The sequence below is a fragment of the Salmo salar genome, chromosome ssa11 (genome assembly GCF_905237065.1).
Source record: "Salmo salar chromosome ssa11, Ssal_v3.1, whole genome shotgun sequence".
In the NCBI taxonomy this organism is placed as follows: Eukaryota; Metazoa; Chordata; class Actinopteri; order Salmoniformes; family Salmonidae; genus Salmo; species Salmo salar.
In genome coordinates this window covers 104,310,863-104,332,540 of record NC_059452.1, presented here as the reverse complement: position 1 = coordinate 104,332,540, position 21,678 = coordinate 104,310,863, and the positions used below count along the sequence as shown (strand labels likewise).

The 21,678-nt window shown below is 44.0% G+C and overlaps 1 protein-coding gene across 10 annotated transcripts in view; it reads left to right on the top strand.

The window, feature by feature from the left end:
* The first annotated feature begins 356 nt into the window (after positions 1-356).
* Positions 357-21,678, top strand: part of arfip2b (ADP-ribosylation factor interacting protein 2b) — a 59,553-nt gene continuing 38,231 nt past the window's right edge. For 6 of the 10 annotated variants that reach the window (XM_014129789.2, XM_014129787.2, XM_014129788.2 and 3 more), the window contains exons 1-2: positions 357-635; positions 17,448-17,544. In XM_014129789.2, the coding sequence (XP_013985264.1) occupies positions 17,458-17,544 (87 nt within the window). In that variant the 5' untranslated portion in view covers positions 357-635; positions 17,448-17,457. Of the gene's footprint in view, positions 636-5,581; positions 5,634-17,447; positions 17,545-21,678 lie in introns of all 10 variants that reach the window. The other 4 variants (XM_045690240.1, XM_045690239.1, XM_045690238.1 and 1 more) reach the window with 2 other exon arrangements.

Genomic DNA, 21,678 nt, shown 5'->3' with positions numbered 1-21,678 from the left:
TCTTTTGACCAATCACAACAGAACTTTTCACATCAGATCTTTTTCAGAGCTGATCTGATTAGTAATAAAAAACAAAAATTTAAAGATCCGAATTAGGCTGCCTGTCTAAAGTGTCTCTGTTGTGTGCTTGTTTCTTTGTTTTTCTGTCTCTGTATACTGTAGCCAACAATCAGTCATCTCCTCTCGTTTGACTGAATTAGATGTATTATAGTCCCAGTTCTCTCAAAAACACGAACTGCAGTGCCCCCCCCCCCCCCCTCTAGCTGTTCAATTCACAGAATAATCAAAGTGTCACGCACATAGTAGTCCGTGAACGCGCACCACGCTGTCCAGAAGAAAAAAGGTGCTGAAATGTCGTCATTTCCGGGAGGCATTCCTAGCCTGGGAAAAAGCGGGGCTGGGATCTCTGTTACAAACAACACGCCGGAGAGTCATCAGCCATGTCATTAAGACAACACTGAAAAAAACCAGACGAATCTGTCATCGGTTTATGAAATTCATTCTGATCGTGTCATTTTTCCACGACTGAACCGATACGGTATATCGACGGAAGTCGTGTATGAAGTGGAAAACACCGACGTTAGCCAGATAGCTAGCTTGCCTGAATAGCTCATTCAAGACAAAAGCTCCAACAGGTAAAGAACCATTACAACCTCTGTTTTTTTGGGGGGGACACATTTGAAAAGTAGCTAGTTAGCTGGTTTGTCAAGACAACTGTGTATAGATGCTGATCTAGGTTAGGTAACGTTAGCTGGGTAGCTAATTGTAGTTATCCAGGCCGTTTTACCGACCTGTTTCCAAAACCGGACCTTGGTTATTCATTGACTTCAACGACGTTATAGCCTACGACGCAAGTTCATTTTTCGAGATGTCAGCTGTCTTTTGGTAGCTAACTCATTTCCTTAGACATTTTATAACATTAGCTTTTATAGCTAGCTAAAGAACTTGTAGAAAGCTTTTATTTTTCCGGTAATACGCTAGAATCGCCCAGTCCGTAGTCTGCATGTCACCGCTGCAAACGTTACCTGTTGAAATTCACCTGCGCTGCACCTGTCTGTCTGCTGCTGCCAGTTTGGACTGATTTAATCAGGCGCAAAAACGCAATTCATTAGTATATGCAGCCTGAAACGAATGGCTGCAAAATCGTGTAAATTAAAATTTTTTGTAATTTAGCAGATGCTCTTATCCAGAGCGACTTACAGTAGTGAATGCATACATTTCATACATTTTTTTTCTTCTCCGTACTGGTCCCCCGTGGGAATCGAACCCACAACCCTGGCGTTGCAAACACCATGCTCTACCAACTGAACCACACGGGACCTAAATGATCATTACAAGCCATAATGTTGAATAAATTACATTTACAATTACTCTACAGGTTGTTGATGTGGTTAGTTCTTTAGCTGTTCGAAATTTGAGACGAAATATCCACAGGAAAGTTTTGTTTACCCGACTTTTTAGAGGGCCAGTAGGTATGTGGTTTGGTTCAGCACCAAGGTAAAGTTAGTTTCATTACGGATATTCGGTTCTGTCGTCAATAGCTATTGAACCAAGCATGCGTTTACAATGAATCAGGGGAGGTTGGAGAACAATAAACACTTTTTGTCTGTGAATTAGATTTTTTTTTAAATATTGAAACCCAAATACTAAGTTCACACTCAATGTGTTGATTGTTCTCCATCCTCCCCTGATTCAGAATACCATTTTTATTGTCATGGCATACTTGGTTCAATAGCTACTGACGAGAGAACCAAATATCCAATATAAATGAACTTGAACTTTGTGCTGAACTGAACCATAGATACTGAACATAAATATTAACTTGTGATGTACTGATATGACATTTTTGTCCGACATCGATATTTTCCCCAATACCGATGTTTAAAATGTTAGCGGCCTTTTTAAGCATTCTAGTACAGTTAAATAGTTAACACACTCGCATGGACGCAGCGGTCTAAGGCACTACATCTCAGTGCTAGAGGCGTCACTACAGACACCCTGGTTCCATTCCAGGCTGTATCACAGCGGTGATATCACATCCAGCCATGATTGGGAGTCCCATAGGGCGGCGCGAGTCCCATAGGGCGGCGCGAGTCCCATAGGGCGGCGCGAGTCCCATAGGGCGGCGCGAGTCCCATAGGGCGGCGCGAGTCCCATAGGGCGGCGCGAGTCCCATAGGGCGGCGCGAGTCCCATAGGGCGGCGCCCAATTGGCCCAATGTCGTCTGGGGCAGGCCGTCCATTGTAAATAAGAATTTGTTCTTGCCTAGTTAAATAAAGGTTACACACACACACACCACACTGACCAAAGCGTTATTTTGTTGGCTTTTACGTAGGTCCCCATTGCCAGTAAAACATAATCAAAAACTATTTCTTTCACTTCCTGTACGGTTTCGTTGTTCATTTGTTCAGTCGTTTCATTCTCAACCAGGATCCCTATGGAATGCCGTTTGGGTCTCTGCTATGTAATGCCGTTTGGGTCTTTGCTATGGAATGCCGTTTGGGTCTTTGCTATGGAATGCCGTTTGGGTCTTTGCTATGGAATGCCGTTTGGGTCTCTGCTATGGAATGCCGTTTGGGTCTTTGCTATGGAATGCCGTTTGGGTCTTTGCTATGGAATGCCGTTTGGGTCTCTGCTATGGAATGCCGTTTGGGTCTTTGCTATGGAATGCCGTTTGGGTCTCTGCTATGGAATGCCGTTTGGGTCTTTGCTATGGAATGCCGTTTGGGTCTTTGCTATGGAATGCCGTTTGGGTCTTTGCTATGGAATGCCGTTTGGGTCTCTGCTATGGAATGCCGTTTGGGTCTCTGCTATGGAATGCCGTTTGGGTCTCTGCTATGGAATGCCGTTTGGGTCTATGCTATGGAATGCCGTTTGGGTCTCTGCTATGGAATGCCTTTTGGGTCTTTGCTATGGAATGCCGTTTGGGTCTCTGCTATGGAATGCCGTTTGGGTCTCTGCTATGGAATGCCGTTTGGGTCTTTGCTATGGAATGCCGTTTGGGTCTTTGCTATGGAATGCCGTTTGGGTCTCTGCTATGGAATGCCGTTTGGGTCTTTGCTATGGAATGCCGTTTGGGTCTTTGCTATGGAATGCCGTTTGGGTCTCTGCTATGGAATGCCGTTTGGGTCTCTGCTATGGAATGCCGTTTGGGTCTTTGCTATGGAATGCCGTTTGGGTCTCTGCTATGGAATGCCGTTTGGGTCTTTGCTATGGAATGCCGTTTGGGTCTTTGCTATGGAATGCCGTTTGGGTCTTTGCTATGGAATGCCGTTTGGGTCTCTGCTATGGAATGCCGTTTGGGTCTCTGCTATGGAATGCCGTTTGGGTCTCTGCTATGGAATGCCGTTTGGGTCTCTGCTATGGAATGCCGTTTGGGTCTTTGCTATGGAATGCCGTTTGGGTCTTTGCTATGGAATGCCGTTTGGGTCTTTGCTATGGAATGCCGTTTGGGTCTTTGCTATGGAATGCCGTTTGGGTCTTTGCTATGGAATTAAGCAGTTAAAATCCCATCATGCTTAGAGTTATGTATAAAAAAAATGGCAATAGGCGTGTCAAAAAATATACACGTCAAATAACACTATTTGACGTGTCAAATAAGCTTGTTGACCAATCAGGACCTGAATATGACTGTACGTCACATTTTTTCCATAGTTATTACATCACTCGTATTTCATATGTCACAACGATTCATCGACACGTATGTTATGATGCTGGTAAAGTTGTCTCGCGCACCTACAGTGCTAGTCATAAAAAAAAGCTAGCTAGCTCATGGATGCAAACAATGTTCTTCCCCAAAAACATAACAAAACGACAATCTGTTTCAGTAGCTATATAGTTAGCTAGCTAACTATCTAGCTAGGTGTCATCATCTAAAATAGCCCTAATTTATAAGACAGTTCTTATTTGATTAATGGTGGTCAGACCCATCTATGTGAAGCTAGACACAATAAGGATAGGCCACAATACTGGACTATGTGGTTAGCCTTCAAAATAAAGGTATGGTATAATTATATTTTTATTCATTTGCATCACTGTCAATGACACTTTTCTTTTGAAGGCAAACTGCAAATTCCATTATTGTGCCTAATCCTTATTGTGGCTAGCTTCACAACACATAACCCGGTCCGGTCGAGCCTCACTAGCCAAATGAAGCTCGCTGGCTCTTTTATAACGTTAGCTTTGGGTAACTGGGTTAAGTAGCTGGCTAGCTATTTATTTTCATGAACTGAAGTTCAATTTCAATAGGCGAACAACAAGTAGCAACCTAGCTAATACAAACTCACAAGGATTCCTAAATCATTGCTAAGAATAATGAAAATGACTGCAGTTTCTACTGGTCATTGCATTGATTATACTGGTCAAATATATTGATGAAAGTCACCTTGTCCTAGAGCGATTTACATGGTTATCAACATTTTACACCAGAGGAAAAACTATTGGAACTATTTCCCTGTTTGACTGAAATAGGTTTTATGGGTATTTTGACACCGTGGGGCTCTAATGAGTCTGATGCAACAGATCAGACCGTTTAGCTTAAAATGTTAAAGTCATTTTTGTTATTTCTTTCACATGGCCGGTGGCTATTCGTAAATGTTCCAAAATGTAATTAGCGGGAAAACACTGTTGTCAAAAACACACCGCACATGCCAGTGGTTTGATGTGACAGTTTCAATGTTATATTAAGTGTTTTATAGAATGATTCCATCAACATACCTATGAATCTATGTTGGCTAGGCTAGGCTAGGCTACTTTGAAAGAAGGTAAGACATTGCTTCTTTAAAAATGACATAAAACGTCCAGGTTGTAAACGGTTATATGGTGAGTGATGTGCGTTGCGTAACAGACGCTGGCCCTTCACTCTCCCGTCGTGTGACCATTTGATCAAACCGTGCCTCGTTGACAGAATCAAAGCCTTCAGACGTGAATGTTAATCATCCTTCCTTATATTCGTCAAACATGTCTGGCATTTTTAACCTAGATTTATGTAATTAAAAGTCTCATTAAAGTTTGGTTACATATTTCTGGCGCCTCCCTTATGTCAGCTATCACCTACACTATGACATGTAGGATGTAACCATTGTGTATATCACCTACACTATGACATGTAGGATGTAACCATTGTGTATATCACCTACACTATGACATGTAGGATGTAACCATTGTGTATATCACCTACACTTTGACATGGAGGATGTAACCATTGTGTATATCACCTACACTATGACATGGAGGCTTATTTATCTACATGACAAATACATCTTAATATTATTCCAATGTTGGTCTTTCTGATCCAATTCTGATCAGAGTAATTGATTGAAATTGTGATTTAATATATACTATTTGCCAGAGTCCCACTCGACCTGTCACAACTCTCCTACCATGGCAATAGAGAACAGTAAAACTCCAGCCAACACGTTTAAAAAGGTCAAAGGTGACGCCAAATCTCCCAGCATTCCCTTCAACCATTTCCTAAATTCCTCCACTAGGCAGTGGTGACTTATCCATTCAGACAAATTAAATCTCTTCTTGTTGTCGTACTATTTTTAAAACCTTTTTTTTTTTTGTTTACTTGTTCCAGAGGAGGACAAGCGTTAATGTGGGGCCCTGTACGACTGCATTACTAACTACAGGTAACTGCCAAAATAAACAAAACCCTTAAGTAAATGATAAAGTATATTGAAAGCAGGTGCTTCCACACAGGTGTAGTTCCTGAGTTAATTAAGCAGTTAAAATCCCATCATGCTTAGGGTTATATATATATTTAAAAAAAAGCCCAGTTGCTCATTATTTTAGCTACCATGGCTAGAAGAATTGATCTGTGATTTTGAAAGAGTCAGTCACCAGATCTCAACCCAACTGAACAGTAATGGGAGATTCTGTAGCGGAACCCAAGACTCTGTTTTCCGTCAACAAAACACCAAATGATGGAATTTCTCGTGGAAGAACGGTGTCACATCCCTCCAATAGAGTTCCAGACTCTTGTAGAATGTATTCCAAGACACATTGAAGCTGTTCTGGTGGCTCGTGGTGGCCCCAACGCCCTATTAAAACACTGTGTTGGTGTTTCCTTTATTTTGGCAGTTACCTGTAGCGACCAATGACAAATGATTTTGATTGTTCCGTTTTTTTCTTGCGATTCACTACAATGATGCCTAGGTGTAACCTATCTCGTCTCTCTTAATCACAAGTGGTTTTCTTAAAAGTGGCCAGTCGGCAGTTGAAACGATAACAACAAAGCGTTCTCCATGCCCGTTTCGTGTATAAAAGCTGAGCGACGGGGCTGAAGAAATGTAACCACTCTCAAATTCATAGACGGCGCTATGGATTCAAGGACTGACCAACCATGATCTCAAATTGTGTAGTTTTAACCATGTTTTGAGGCTATATATTGTTTAAAAAAAAAATTGGTTTACAGTAAAAGTTTATATTTTGGGTTCTGATGGTAAATGACAGTTGAACTAAACTCCTGAGACATTTATAAGTTATATTCTTCAACAATCAATGTTTACATATCATTAATTTATAAGTCCAAAAATAGATTGCCTCGTTAAATACAAACTGATCTGAAGTCAGTAACAACTGCAGATTGCCTCTTTTTAAAATAAAACATTTTTTAAAGCTCAAACCGTATATCTACATACACCAGCCCTGTCCGTTAAAGAGTAGGACTTGGCTATTCAATCGTTTTTTTCTGTCCCACCATTGATGGTAATCTCATGCACAGTGGAATAACGAGTGTTTTTATTATTGAGATTGTTTATCAGCTGCACATTAGTCCTCCTGAGACATGGAGTGTTCCTCGCGGTTGTCATAGTGACGGGACAGAAACAGCCTTGCTGAAAAGGGGACAACTAGGCTATCTTCTGTTTTCTGTAAGAGAGCCACTCTTCTCTCTCGCTCTGTGTCTCCCTCCCCTCTCTTTCCCCCCCCCCCCAATCTCTCTCTCTCTCTCTCTCTCTCTCTCCGTGTCTCCTTTTGTATTGCCTAATTGTTTCTGTCGATTTTTATTCCACACTAAGTAGGACTTTTTGTCGGGTCGTTTGAAAAGATCAGAAAAGGTTCTGTTCGTTTTTTTAAAATGATTCTATTAGACATGTCGTCAGGCAGGCCTGGGGTGGTATTCACTAGAAACCAAAACAAAAGCAAATGTTTTGCAACAGTGTGGTACTAATGAATGCACCCCTGGCCTGGATCAGTGTTTGGCTCATGGCCATATCGCCACGTTGCTCTTTTTACCAGCAGCTCCCTGCCTGCCTGTCTGTCTGCGTCTGTCTGCGTCTGTCTGCGTCTGTCTGCCTGTCTGCCTCCCTGCCTGCCTGTCTGCCTGCCTGTCTGTCTGCCTCCCTGCCTGCCTGCCTGCCTGTCTGTCTGTCTGCCTGCCTCCCTGCCTCCCTGCCTGCCTGCCTGCCTCCCTGTCTGTCTGTCTGTCTGTCTGTCTGTCTGTCTGTCTGTCTGTCTGTCTGTCTGTCTGTCTGTCTGTCTGTCTGTCTGTCTGTCTGTCTGCCTGCCTGCCTGCCTGTCTGCCTGCGTCTGTCTGTCTGCTACAGTGAATACATCACTGTGTCTTTTTGTGTCCTTACATTATAATGCGTAATAACCCTATTTGGCCTATTTCATCCAACTAAAAATGACCACACAGGCTGCAACCAACTAACCAACCGACGGCAATGAAGCAATGACTAAATAAGAAAAACAGCCACTCCTCGATCTGTCCACTGGCTGAACTGACTACAGTCTGAGTGCTTGGTCTTTTCTTTCTTTTAAGCCATCAGTGGAGTCATAAACCAGGCTATGTAATTAGTGTCCAGGCCAGGGGGTTGGTTCCCGCCCTAGGCCTACACTGTCTCCCTCAACCCTCCCATTTCATATACAGGTCCAATGTAGCTCTTTCCTCAGAGAAAATGTCTTGATTCTAGCCCTTAGGCTACCGTTCAAAAGACAAACGTTTATTTTTTTTTTGTGTTTTTTTTTATTTTTTGCTTTCTATCTTGCAAGCCGCATTTTTCCATTCATAAAGCATATCGCAAGGGGGCCGTTCTAAAACTAGGCTACTTGCAGACCGGACCGTTAACCATTTGTTTTTAAGCTACACCTTGTTCAGTCACGTTACCTCATTAGCAGTCACGTTACCTCATTAGCTAACTCTAGCGCGTTCATCTGGACTCAACGTTTTGGAACTTTTTACATATTTTAATGATTCCTTAATTAACATTTAGAAATATACTATCTGCAACATTCAAGAATGTTTTTCAACTCAACTGAACGTAACCATGGTAACATTACTGGTAGTCTACTGAACGTAACCATGGTAACATTACTGGTAGTCTACTGAATGTTACCATGGTAACATTACCGGTAGTCTACTGAATGTTACCATGGTAATATTACCGGTAGTCTACTGAATGTTACCATGGTAACATTACTGGTAGTCTACTGAATGTAACCATGGTAACATTACCGGTAGTCTACTGAACGTAACCATGGTAACATTACCAGTAGTCTACTGAATGTTACCATGGTAACATTACCGGTAGTCTACTGAATGTTACCATGGTAATATTACCGGTAGTCTACTGAATGTTACCATGGTAACATTACTGGTAGTCTACTGAATGTAACCATGGTAACATTACTGGTAGTCTACTGAACGTAACCATGGTAACATTACCGGTAGTCTACTGAATGTTACCATGGTAACATTACTGGTAGTCTACTGAATGTAACCATGGTAACATTACTGGTAGTCTACTGAACGTAACCATGGTAACATTACCGGTAGTCTACTGAATGTAACCATGGTAACATTACTGGTAGTCTACTGAATGTAACCATGGTAACATTACTGGTAGTCTACTGAACGTAACCATGGTAACATTACTGGTAGTCTACTGAACGTAACCATGGTAACATTACCGGTAGTCTACTGAACGTAACCATGGTAACATTACCGGTAGTCTACTGAATGTAACCATGGTAACATTACCGGTAGTCTACTGAATGTAACCATGGTAACATTACCGGTAGTCTACTGAATGTAACCATGGTAACATTACCGGTAGTCTACTGAATGTAACCATGGTAGCATTACCGGTAGCCTACTGAATGTTACCATGGTAACATTACTGGTAGTCTACTGAATGTTACCATGGTAACATTACCGGTAGCTTACTGAACGGGGCCCCCCTGGTAACATTACCGGTAGTCTACTGAATGTAACCATGGTAGCATTACCGGTAGCCTACTGAACGTAACCATGGTAACATTACCGGTAGTCTACTGAATGTTACCATGGTAACATTACCGGTAGCTTACTGAACGGGGCCCCCCTGGTAACATTACTGGTAATGTCAAGGGAGCTTGGTGTCCTGCCCGACACAGCCAGTAGAGAGACAGACATAGTGGATCATTTTATCTTTAATTTGCGGGCTGAGCAAGGAGCCAGTGTCCTATAATGATCTACCCTTCATACACACATAGCATTTTAACTTGGCAATATCATATTAACATTGTGCAAACAATCAAAGGCTTTAGTTTTTCCTTCCAATCTAAAGAAGGGTGTTATTTTGTTAGATTTTCAACAGTCAATTTGGCCAAATCCATTTTTCTTGCTGTTTTTTTAAATAGGTTTCTGTGTGGGGTTTTTCATGCAATCATTTTTATCTATCTGTTTTTATAATCGAAAACTGATCAAATTCAATGAATGCCAAAACAGTAAAGGCTTTCCCCAAACTAACTTCTCAATTTAAGTGTTGACAGCAAAGAAGGCCTACCTGGCATAATGATACCCGATTTGTATTCAATGGGGGGGCATATGTTTTGCAAACTCTGCCACCACATGTACAGTGTAAAGTACAGAAACACTGCTAGCAAGCGCTTTTGCTACTGTAGGAGCGCAATTGAGCATTGTTGTTATAGAGCAGCAGGAAGATTAGATTATCCCCCCAACAAAGAATGTGATACATTCTAACGGGAGATTTCACATGACTGGGCCCGGGGTGCAGCCATGGGTGGGCCTGGGAGGGCATAGGCCCACACACTTGGGAGCCAGGCCCAGCCAATCAGAATTAGTTTTTCCTCACAAAAGGGCTTTATTACAGACAAAAAAAGTCCTACTTTCACACATTATTTAATAAAGTATAGAGAACAGTCTAATTGTTGCCAATATTATCACTTGTGCATGATGTATTATGACTTGTGAATGATGCCCAGCGTTTGCAGTCTGAGACAAGAAACCGTTCGTGCCTTTTTTGTTTGCGACTCCTTTTCAAATCATAGTCGCGAGCATCACGTAGCCTAGCCCAGAAGCCGATATGTTTTGCTAAAGTTTGTATTACAACTAAAGTGTCCCAATAACTCTAAATGTAGCCTATAGTCTCAGAACCCCTGGTGTGTCTGGAGAGACCATAGCCTACAGAGCCTAGTGAAACGTCTTCTTATAAGTCCCGGCATTGTGTGAAAACAGAGTTTTGACTGTCCACTATTTAAAGTGGATTCCAGACTTCCTCCTCCTAGATTTATTGCTAAATTGTTAAAAATTAAACACATTTATCCGCTTTCCAACCGGTGTAGCCCACCTGCATATTAAAACAGTAACGGCAGGTAAACTCCATTCACTATTTGCAGGCTATGGATGTATTTTAAAAAATGTTTCTGGGCCGTTCTAAATAAATAAAAATAAAAATGTTTCCACGCATATTAGTAGGCTAAAGGTCAGATTAAATAGAAAATGCTGCCTGAGAATATTATCAAGTGCTTGTCAAATTGTGAATGAGAGAGACTGATGAAGTGTGATCAAGAAACAGCATAATGCTTCCCTTACATAACTTTTTTTTTTATTTTTCTTCAAATCGTCATTCGTCCCATTTATGCGGCCGTAGAGTATATTATAAATCCAAAACATATCGCCCCCCCCAACGTTTGTATCACAACTAAAGTTACATTAATTATTCTAAATGAAGCATATATAGATGGACCGGTTTCTTTGTTAACTGCTCAAGACAGAATAGCCGCCGCATGTGCGCACTCCCTCAAATTGTTTTGGGGAAAGAAAATATCCTTTCTATTTTATTCAGCTATGTTCAATTGTATTATTCTTACTATTAAATAATATAATTAATGCCACGGGAATTCTAAGCAAATCTGGTCTACCCAGACCCCTCTTTTACGATGCTGCTACTCTCTGTTTATTATCTATGCATTAGTCACTTTAACTCTACCTACTGTACATGTACATATTACCTCAACTGACCGGTGCCCCCGCACATTGACTCTGTACCGGTACCCCCTGTATATAGCCTCCACATTGACTCTGTACCGTAACACCCTGTATATAGCCTCCACATTGACTCTGTACCGGTACCCCCTGTATATAGCCTCCACATTAACTCTGTACCGTAATACCTTGTATATAGCCGCTCTTGTTATTTTACTGCTGCCGACACTAGCGTCCTACCTCGACAACTTACGGTGAAATTGCAGAGCGACAAATTCAAATTAAATTACTATAAATATTTAACTTTCATGAAATCACAAGTGCAATACATAAAAATAAAGCTTAACTTGTTAATCCAGCCGCCGTGTCAGATTTCAAAAAGGCTTTACGGCGAAAGCAAACCATGTGATTATCTGAGAACAGCGCTCAGCAGACAAAACATTACAAGCAGTTAGCAGCCAAGTAGATTAGTCACGAAAGTCAGAAATAGCAATAAAATGTATCACTTACCTTTGATCTTCGTATGATTACACTCACAAGACTCCCGGTTACACAATAAATGTTTGTTTTGTTCGATAAAGTCCCTCTTTATATCCAAAAACCTCAATTTTGTTGGCGCGTTTTGTTCAGTAATCCAATGGCTCAAATGCGGTCACAACGGACAGACGAAAATTCCAAATAGTATCCTTAAAGTTTGTAGAAACATGTCAATTGATGTTTATAATCAATCCTCAGGTTGTTTTTAGCCTAAATAATTGATAATATTTCAACCGGACAATAGCGTCGTCAATATAAAAGAAAAACAACGAAAGGCACATTCTCGGGATTGCGCACCAAACAGGTTGGGGACTTTCCACTGGCCTCTCATTGAAACTGCTCATTCTCCCTCATTTTTCAGAGTAAAGGCCTGAAACAATGTCTAAAGACTGTTCACAGCTAGTGGAAGCCATAGGGAACGCAATCTGTGCCATAACCATTTATATGGTGGATAGGTTTTCAATGGAAAAACACCCATTTCAAAATAATAGCACTTCCTGGATGGATTTTCCTCAGGTTTTCGCCTGCCATTGCAGTTCTGTTATACAAAGACATTATTTTAACCATTTTGGAAACTTTAGAGTGTTTTCTATTGAAATATACTAATAATATGCATATCCTAGCTTCTGGGCCTGAGTAGCAGGCAGTTTACTTTGGGCACGCTTTTCATCCAAAATTACGAATGCTGCCCCCATCCTAAAAAAGTTAAAGCATTGTTGTTTAAGGGCTTGTAAGTAAGCATTTCACTGTAAGGTTTACACCTGTTGTATTCGGCACAGGTGACAAATAACATAGCCAGATCAGGACCTAAGGACAACTCGGAGCATCCTATTCTGTTCTTCTGAAATAGACTACATTTTCTTTATATCATGTTTCTTTAGACCTGTCTAAAATAAATAATGGATTTGTGAAGCTGTAGGTTATATTAAATAGATTTATTAGACTTTTGAAATATGTAGATGTTCCAAAGTTCAGCGTTAGTGGATTGTAGGCTGTGTGTAAGACAGGAGAAACTAAATGTCTTTATGTTAATTAGCGGTCAATTACAGTGAGACTGACCAGTTATTTAAATCGCCGGCTGACAAAATGTCCCGACCACCCTGATAAACTTTCAGTTTGTCCTCTAACCTCCTCACCCTTATTAACCTGAGCAAACAACACACACACACACACACACACACACACACACACACACACACACACACACACACACACACTCCTCTCCATTGTGGTCTACATACCACTTCATCTCATCAGCGTTCAGTAATAGAGAATTAATTAGTGTTGGCTGAGTTATGCGTATGTTCTCAGTAGGCTAATTAAATGTGGTGAGTGTGTGTTCTGAGTGGTGTGTGTGTGTGTGTGTGTTCTGAGTGGTGTGTGTGTGTGTTCTGAGTGGTGTGTGTGTGTGTGTGTGTGTGTGTGTTCTGAGTGGTTTGTGTGTGTGTGTGTGTTCTGAGTGGTGTGTGTGTGTGTGTTCTGAGTGGTGTGTGTGTGTGTGTTCTGAGTGGTGTGTGTGTGTGTGTGTGTTCTGAGTGGCGTGTGTGTGTGTGTTCTGAGTGGCGTGTGTGTGTGTGTTCTGAGTGGCGTGTGTGTGTCTACGTCTGCTGAGTGGTGTGTGTGTGTGTGTGTGTGTGTGTGTGTGTGTGTGTGTGTGTGTGTGTGTGTGTGTGTGTGTGTGTGTGCTGAGTGGGTCAGCGTTTCTGTTAGGAAAATGTGGCGGCGGACAACATGACCGGGACATTTTTTATTAATTTACCAGACACATATGCATTGGGGTGTGTGACCCGTTAGGGGTCGTCCGCCTACGGTGTTCAGAATGACAGGCGTCACATTTTAGATGACGCTAATTCACCTTAACAGAACGTTCAACTCCTGTAATAAAGCAGCCAGTAACACTTCATTTCCAAACATTTACCAAACTGTTATTCGTGGGGAGAAAAGGGGAAAACAACACCCATTTTAAACACCTAACGCCAGAGTATATGACAGAGATGTGGGGGGAATAGTCATTTTTAGAAACAAGGGTGAATCTAAAGATGCAACAACTAGGAAGAGTTGCTAATATGAATTGTCCATTTTGTCTTCTGGACAACGGAAGAAGAAAGTTGATATGTAAACCAATAGAACAGGAGAAAGAGGAAGGAAGTTGATATGTAAACCAATAGAACAGGAGAAAGAGGAAGGAAGTTGATATGTAAACCACTAGAACAGGAGAAAGAGGAAGGAAGTTGATATGTAAACCAATAGAACAGGAGAAAGAGGAAGGAAGTTGATATGTAAACCACTAGAACAGGAGAAAGAGGAAGGAAGTTGATATGTAAACCAATAGAACAGGAGAAAGAGGAAGGAAGTTGATATGTAAACCAATAGAACAGGAGAAAGAGGAAGGAAGTTGATATGTAAACCAATAGAACAGGAGAAAGAGGAAGGAAGTTGATATGTAAACCAATAGAACAGGAGAAAGAGGAAGGAAGTTGATATGTAAACCAATAGAACAGGAGAAAGAGGAAGGAAGTTGATATGTAAACCAATAGAACAGGAGAAAGAGGAAGGAAGTTGATATGTAAACCAATAGAACAGGAGAAAGAGGAAGGAAGTCCTTCGTTGTCGGTGAGCGGTGGCAAAAGGCCTAGTTGATTTGAGTTGCGGCTGTCCAGTGGAAAAACATCTAAAATATGTGAAGACGATGTGAACAAAGGGGAGGGGTGTGTGGCGAAGATATAGGCTATAGTCACGTCTCTCTCCACAATGCCTGGGCTCAGCTCTCCACAATGCCTGGGCTCAGCTCTCCACAATGCCTGGGCTCAGCTCTCCACAATGCCTGGGCTCAGCTCTCCACAATGCCTGGGCTCAGCCAATTCTTCCACATTCATTGTTTCATGTGCATTGTTTGACTTTTTATTTTTTATTTTGATCAGTTCCCCGTTTACATATGTCACCAGTAGTAAATGTACCGTTAATCTGCGTCATTTGTTTACATACATTTGGTATTACTAATTAGGCCTACAGTCATTTACTAGTTCTCATTCTCGCAGTGGCAACATTGTTTGTAGAGTTCACAACCTAATACACTTGTGAGGGGAAAGAAAGTTTGGGTTTATTTCATAACCATAATTTACGAGTTGTTTAGTGCTCCGTGTGAGAAACAAGCATAGGTCTGGTTTCTGTCTTGTTCATGTTGAGAGGGAGAGAGAGCACAAGCCTGAGCACGCATAGAAGTAGCCTACCTGGCCCGCTGCATGCATAGAAGTAGCCTACCTGGCCCGCTGCGCGCATAGAAGTAGCCTACCTGGCCCGCTGCATGCATAGAAGTAGCCTACCTGGCCCGCTGCGCGCATAGAAGTAGCCTACCTGGCCCGCTGCGCGCATAGAAGTAGCCTACCTGGCCCGCTGCGCATCAGAAGTAGCCTACCTGGCCCGCTGCGCGCATAGAAGTAGCCTACCTGGCCCGCTGCGCGCATAGAAGTAGTCTACCTGGCCCGCTGCGCGCATAGAAGTAGCCTACCTGGCCCGCTGCATGCATAGAAGTAGCCTACCTGGCCCGCTGCATGCATAGAAGTAGCCTACCTGGCCCGCTGCGCGCATAGAAGTAGCATACCTGGCCCGCTGCGCGCATAGAAGTAGCCTACCTGGCCCGCTGCATGCATAGAAGTAGCCTACCTGGCCCGCTGCATGCATAGAAGTAGCCTACCTGGCCCGCTGCGCGCATAGAAGTAGCCTACCTGGCCCGCTGCGCGCATAGAAGTAGCCTACCTGGCCCGCTGCGCGCATAGAAGTAGCCTGCCTGGCCCGCTGCATGCATAGAAGTAGCCCGCCTGGCCCGCTGTACGAATAGAAGTAGCCCGCCTGGCCCGCTGCACGAATAGAAGTAGCCCGCCTGGCCCGCTGCACGAATAGAAGTAGCCCGCCTGGCCCGCTGCACGAATAGAAGTAGCCCGCCTGGCCCGCTGCACGAATAGAAGTAGCCCGCCTGGCCCGCTGCACGAATAGAAGTAGCCCGCCTGGCCCGCTGCACGAATAGAAGTAGCCCGCCTGGCCCGCTGCACGAATAGAAGTAGCCCGCCTGGCCCGCTGCACGAATAGAAGTAGCCCGCCTGGCCCGCTGCACGAATAGAAGTAGCCCGCCTGGCCCGCTGCACGAATAGAAGTAGCCCGCCTGGCCCGCTGCACGAATAGAAGTAGCCCGCCTGGCCCGCTGCACGAATAGAAGTAGCCCGCCTGGCCCGCTGCACGAATAGAAGTAGCCCGCCTGGCCCGCTGTATGAATAGAAGTAGCCCGCCTGGCCCGCTGTATGCGTTGGGAATCATAGACCTACTGTGAGGAACTATTAGGCTATTTTGAAAAAAATCTTTCCAACAATCTCCCCCTTGATAATCACCAAGCCTCGATGTGAAAAGAGTAAAATATCATCTGATATCCAGTGGAAACGCTTCATAAAATACTTTTCCCCTTGCAAAGAAAACCCGGCTGTCTGTGCCAAGCTCACTGGAGCAGGAAAGTCTGAGCATCTGGAAACAGGCTAGTTTTTCTCTAGAGACATCTTCATGGATCCACTTGATTGATTTGATACAATATTGCACTTCACTAGTGATAGCTCAAGTCAAAAATAGACCAATAGAAAAGGGAGGCAGACAGGCGGAGTAGAGAGATGAACGTGATTTGAAAGAACCAGAATTTATCCGGATATTTTCTGTTTATTTTTTATTTATTTTTAGTTGTCTGCTTTGCATTTTAATTAGTTGACAATAGAAGTTATTGGCCAACGGCTGCATTGGCCATCTGAGTCCTCATTTAGGCACTTCTAGCCATTAATCATCATGTTTTATGAATGTGTCCAAATGGCATAAGCTGGTGCATCTCGCATTTAGTTGAATTTTAACTTAGACATTTTCTTTTAAATAATTTTAATTAAGATTTTTATGATTAACCACGTGACAATGATTTTGAGAAACCTAAAACGCTATTATTGAAATGAAACTGTTCATAGAAAAATGCCCATTATAAAAAGTCAGAACTGATGCAAAGAGTGGTAGAAATGCTAGGACCACTTGTAACGTTATACTTCCCCCAAACTGGAAACTCGCGCACTGCCTACGTCTTTCATAACATAATTGCCTTCTCCTTTCCAAGGTCAGATTTTCAAGCAAGGTAAGACATGCCTCATAATATGAAGTAAAACATTTCAGTATGTTTTTTGAAAATGCAGCCTCCAGCTCACATTGTAAAGTGGTGGGCGACACGCTGAGAACCTGCCTACCGTTGTTTTTCTCCCAGTCAATTTGGTCGGCATCAATTTTATGTATCAACTTTAACATTTTATTTATTTTTTATTTTTTACAGCCAATAGCCGGCGATTACCAGCTAACAGAAACCCTGGTGTGTGTGTGTGCGTGCGTGCGTGGCATTAACAGACCCCTTTTTAATGTAGTCCAATAGAGCTGAATGAATGTTTGGCCACTTGAACAGCCGGTCTCATTGTCAGTGGCCTTTTTATATACATACACAGAATGACAATGCCTTGTTTCATATGCTGAGAGTGAGACATTCTCCTTGAAAAAAACGCATGTCTATCGAAACGCGTCGTTTTCTCATCTCGGGCCTTACATAGACATCATCATAATCTGCCTGTGGTTATTGTGTTCTGGATTTGACTAATTCCATGTTTTTTCTCTCTCTCTCTCGCTGGTGTAGGACAGATAGTATGCTGAGTAAAGCGGCCACTATGGAAATCCTTATGAACCGTAATGGAGACGCTGGGACGCTGCCGGAGGATGACAGCCTTGAACAAGTGAGTCACACACCCCTTTCCATAACTATTGACCCCCCCAGCTGACTTACCAGCTCTTTCTGTCCTACCACAGGAGTGCTGTAGACTGGTCCCAGATCTGTCTGTGCTCTTGCCTATTCCTTTGCCGTCATTGTCAAACAGCACAAATATACTGGCACTCAGGACAGACGTGATGCGGGCGACAGTATCGTACACCTTGACCTTTTTCGACGTTTTGTTACGTTACAGCCTTATTCTAAAATGAATTTTCATCAATGTACACACAATACCCCATAATGACAAAACAAAAACATTTTTTTTGACACAATCCTGTCTCAGAGCTCTACGGACAATTCCTTCAACCTCATGGCTTGGTTTTTGCTATGACATGCTCTGTCAACTGTGGGACCTTATATAGACAGGTGTGTGCCTTTCCAAATAATATCCAATCAATTGAATTTACCACAGTTGGACTCCAATCAAGTTGTAGAAACATCTGAAGGATGATCAATGGAAACAGGATGCACCTGAACTCAATTTAGAGTCTCATTGCAAAGGGGCTGAGTACTTATGTAAATAAGGTATTTCTGTTTTACATTTTTTTTAATAAATTAACACAAATTTCCTGTTTTTGCTTTGTCGTTATGGGGTATTGCATGTAGATTGAGGAGTTTTTTAATTTATCTAATCCATTTTAGAATAAGGCTGTAATGTTACAAAATATGGGGAAAAAGAGAAGGGGTCTGAATACTTTCCCGAATTCCAACATATCACACTCATTCATCACAGTCTCATAAAAACCATAATTGAATCTCTCTGTGATTCGTGCACAGAGGTGGTCTTGGGTTGGCTGTTTACCAAAAAACATAGCAGGCGTAAAAGAAACATCTGAAACGAGATACTCTACGTACTGGCCTTGACAAGAACAACAACAAAACCATGTCGGGCGAGGGAGGTTCTCTTCTGCACTGTTCAACCAATCCAGTAAAGGTGGAGGAGGAGTTAAGACGGACCGTCTCCCTTGGAAACGTCCACAAGCGGAAGTCACGTCACGGACTCTCTTTTCCGTTTTCCCCTGACAACCGGGAACAGAGGCTCCTTTCAGTCCCATTTGGACTAGAAACCCCACCCACCAGTGTTATCATGGTGTACATTTGATTAGGAGCACACAACAACAACAAAAAGTGTATGACTGAGTCTCATCGTAAGGTGGAATAGTTTTTTAACCCCCAAAGTTCAGAGTTGGGTTGATAGAGCAGCCTCTGTGTCCGACTGAACGTTCTCTGGTATGTCACCTGTTGCACTTCCACGGTATCCATGGGAACGTCTCGTTTTATTAACAGGTGGCGTGACTATTTAAGGGCCTTCGTGTTTGGCTATGTTTGTTTTTTGTCTCTGTGGGTGTATGTGAGAGATTGTTCGGGAGGTATTGCCTAACAAATTGAACAGTGTGGTAAGAGTCCATTCACATTTTACATTTACATTTAAGTCATTTAGCAGACGCTCTTATCCAGAGCGACTTACAAATTGGTGCATTCACCTTATGATATCCAGTGGAACAACCACTTTACAAAAGTGCATCTAAATCTTTTAAGGGGGGGGTTAGAAGGATTACTTTATCCTATCCCAGGTATTCCTTAAAGAGGTGGGGTTTCAGGTGTCTCCGGAAGGTGGTGATTGACTCCGCTGTCCTGGCGTCGTGAATAGGTTGGACTTGACGATCGTGATAATATAAGGAAATGGTTGATTTCCGTGTAAAGGATTGTCCGTGTCGTCGTCATGTCTTGACGTCGGCTGTGTCTAACGTGGGATAGAGATCTCTTTTTAGTAGGGACTCGTTTAGAAGGTGGTCCCTCTGGGTTTTAACCGCGGTCTTCCGTACCGTGTGGCTCAGTTGGTAGAGCATGGTGTTTAGGTTGTGAGTTCGATTCCCACGGGGGACCAGTACGGATTTTTTTTTAAATGAAATGTATGCATTCACTACTGTTAGTCGCTCTGGATTAGAGCGTCTGCTAAATGACTAAAATGTAAAATGTAATACTACGGCTGTAAACTATCGAACTTATAGCTATGCAAAACATGTTGATGAGATCTGTAGCCTTACTAAACCTGGATTAGAGAGGAAGTGAGCGGAATGAGGTGGGATGGCTGGAACCGGTTCTGTGTGTTCTAAAGCACACCTTGTTAAGCAAACACAACCCAGGTTAACAGGGACTGCAGATCCGGGAGAGAGGGAGAGAGGGGAGGGAGGGAGAGGGCAGGGGGGGGAGGGAGGGAGGGAGGGACAGGGAGGGAGAGGGGGAGGGAGGGACAGGGAGGGAGGGAGGGGGGAAGAGGGGGAGGCAGGGAGAGGGGAGGGAGGGAGAGGGAGCGAGAGGGGAGGGGGGAAGAGGGGGAGGCAGGGAGAGAGGGAGAGAGGGAGAGAGAGGGGGGGAGGCAGGGAGGGAGGGAGGGAGAGAGAGGGCAGTAGATGGAGTGGGGGGGGGGGGAGTAGGTTTTAAGGCAGTTAACAGGCTGGTGTTTGACAACCTCACTGTGTGTTTCAGTAGTACAGAGTACAAGCTCACGATCTGGACTGAAAACGCCTTTCTTTGTTAGCCAGTCCAACACTCCAGACACGCAGACACAGAGACAGACTGTAAGCACTACAGTAAAGCTGCATCCCTATTCATTGTAACCAGGGCCCGTAGCCACTGTTCAAAAGGGTTGTCAATTGGACGCAGCCTAGCAGTGTGTTGAAGGAGGATGTTTTTTCTTCTTCAGGGGTCAAAAGAGTCAGAGTTATTTATTGTTCCTAGTTGAATATTAACAGGCGTTGTCATAGCAACACGGCCATTATTTTTTTCTTTCTTTATTTCTTCCAGAAAACTGCTGTAACTTTGTCCTTGGAGCATTAACCTAGTCCAGTTGTTCTCTGGTATTACTTGGCTGGTCTAGGCTATATTAACCCTGTTGTAGTTAAGAATGTGTCTGCGTTGGAATAGCCTACTCATGTAAAAAACTATATTTTGAGTAGTTCGCATGTGAGAGATTTTTGTGGTTTCTGTGATCTTACTGTAATCCTTCCAGTCGTCTGTCTGGTGAGCATGTCAGGGTTATGTGGCTGTTTTGGAAAGGGTCTCTCTCCTGTAATCTGATGCCTAATGTTGCACTGTCTGTGGCGTAACGCAGGGAGGGCTGCGGCGTAACGCGGGGAGGGCCGTGTCCTGCGGCGTAACGCGGGGAGGGCCGTGTCCTGCGGCGTGACGCGGGGAGGGCCGTGTCCTGCGGCGTGACGCGGGGAGGGCCGTGTCCTGCGGCGTGACGCGGGGAGGGCCGTGTCCTGCGGCGTGACGCGGGGAGGGCCGTGTCCTGCGGCGTGACGCGGGGAGGGCCGTGTCCTGCGGCGTGACGCTGGGAAGGGCCGTGTCCTGCGGCGTAACGCTGGGAAGGGCCGTGTCCTGCGGCGTAACGCTGGGAAGGGCCGTGTCCTGCGGCGTAACGCTGGGAAGGGCCGTGTCCTGCGGCGTAACGCTGGGAAGGGCCGTGTCCTGCGGCGTAACGCAGGGAGGGGCCGTGTCCTGCGGCGTAACGCAGGGAGGGGCCGTGTCCTGCGGCGTAACGCAGGGAGGGGCCGTGTCCTGCGGCGTAACGCAGGGAGGGGCCGTGTCCTGCGGCGTAACGCAGGGAGGGGCCGTGTCCTGCGGCGTAACGCAGGGAGGGGCCGTGTCCTGCGGCGTAACGCAGGGAGGGGCCGTGTCCTGCGGCGTAACGCAGGGAGGGGGCCGTGTCCTGCGGCGTAACGCAGGGAGGGGCCGTGTCCTGCGGCGTAACGCAGGGAGGGGCCGTGTCCTGCGGCGTAACGCAGGGAGGGGCCGTGTCCTGCGGCGTAAGATGCAAATACACAGGAGATACCAGCAAGGTGGCTGTTTGGGAAGCTCCTTTGCAGTTAGATAACTGTATCCATCAGATTACAGTCTGTGCTGGTTGTGGTGTAACAGGGAGAGAGAGAGACGGCGGTAAAGACTCTCACAACGACACACCAAAACATACAGCACCAAACAAATTTGTGCCAAAAAATTGGGAGAAATACATGTTTTGTGTGTGGATAGAATATTTCTGGGATCTTTTATTTCAGCTCATGAAACATGGGATGGACTGAGCAAAACTTTTATA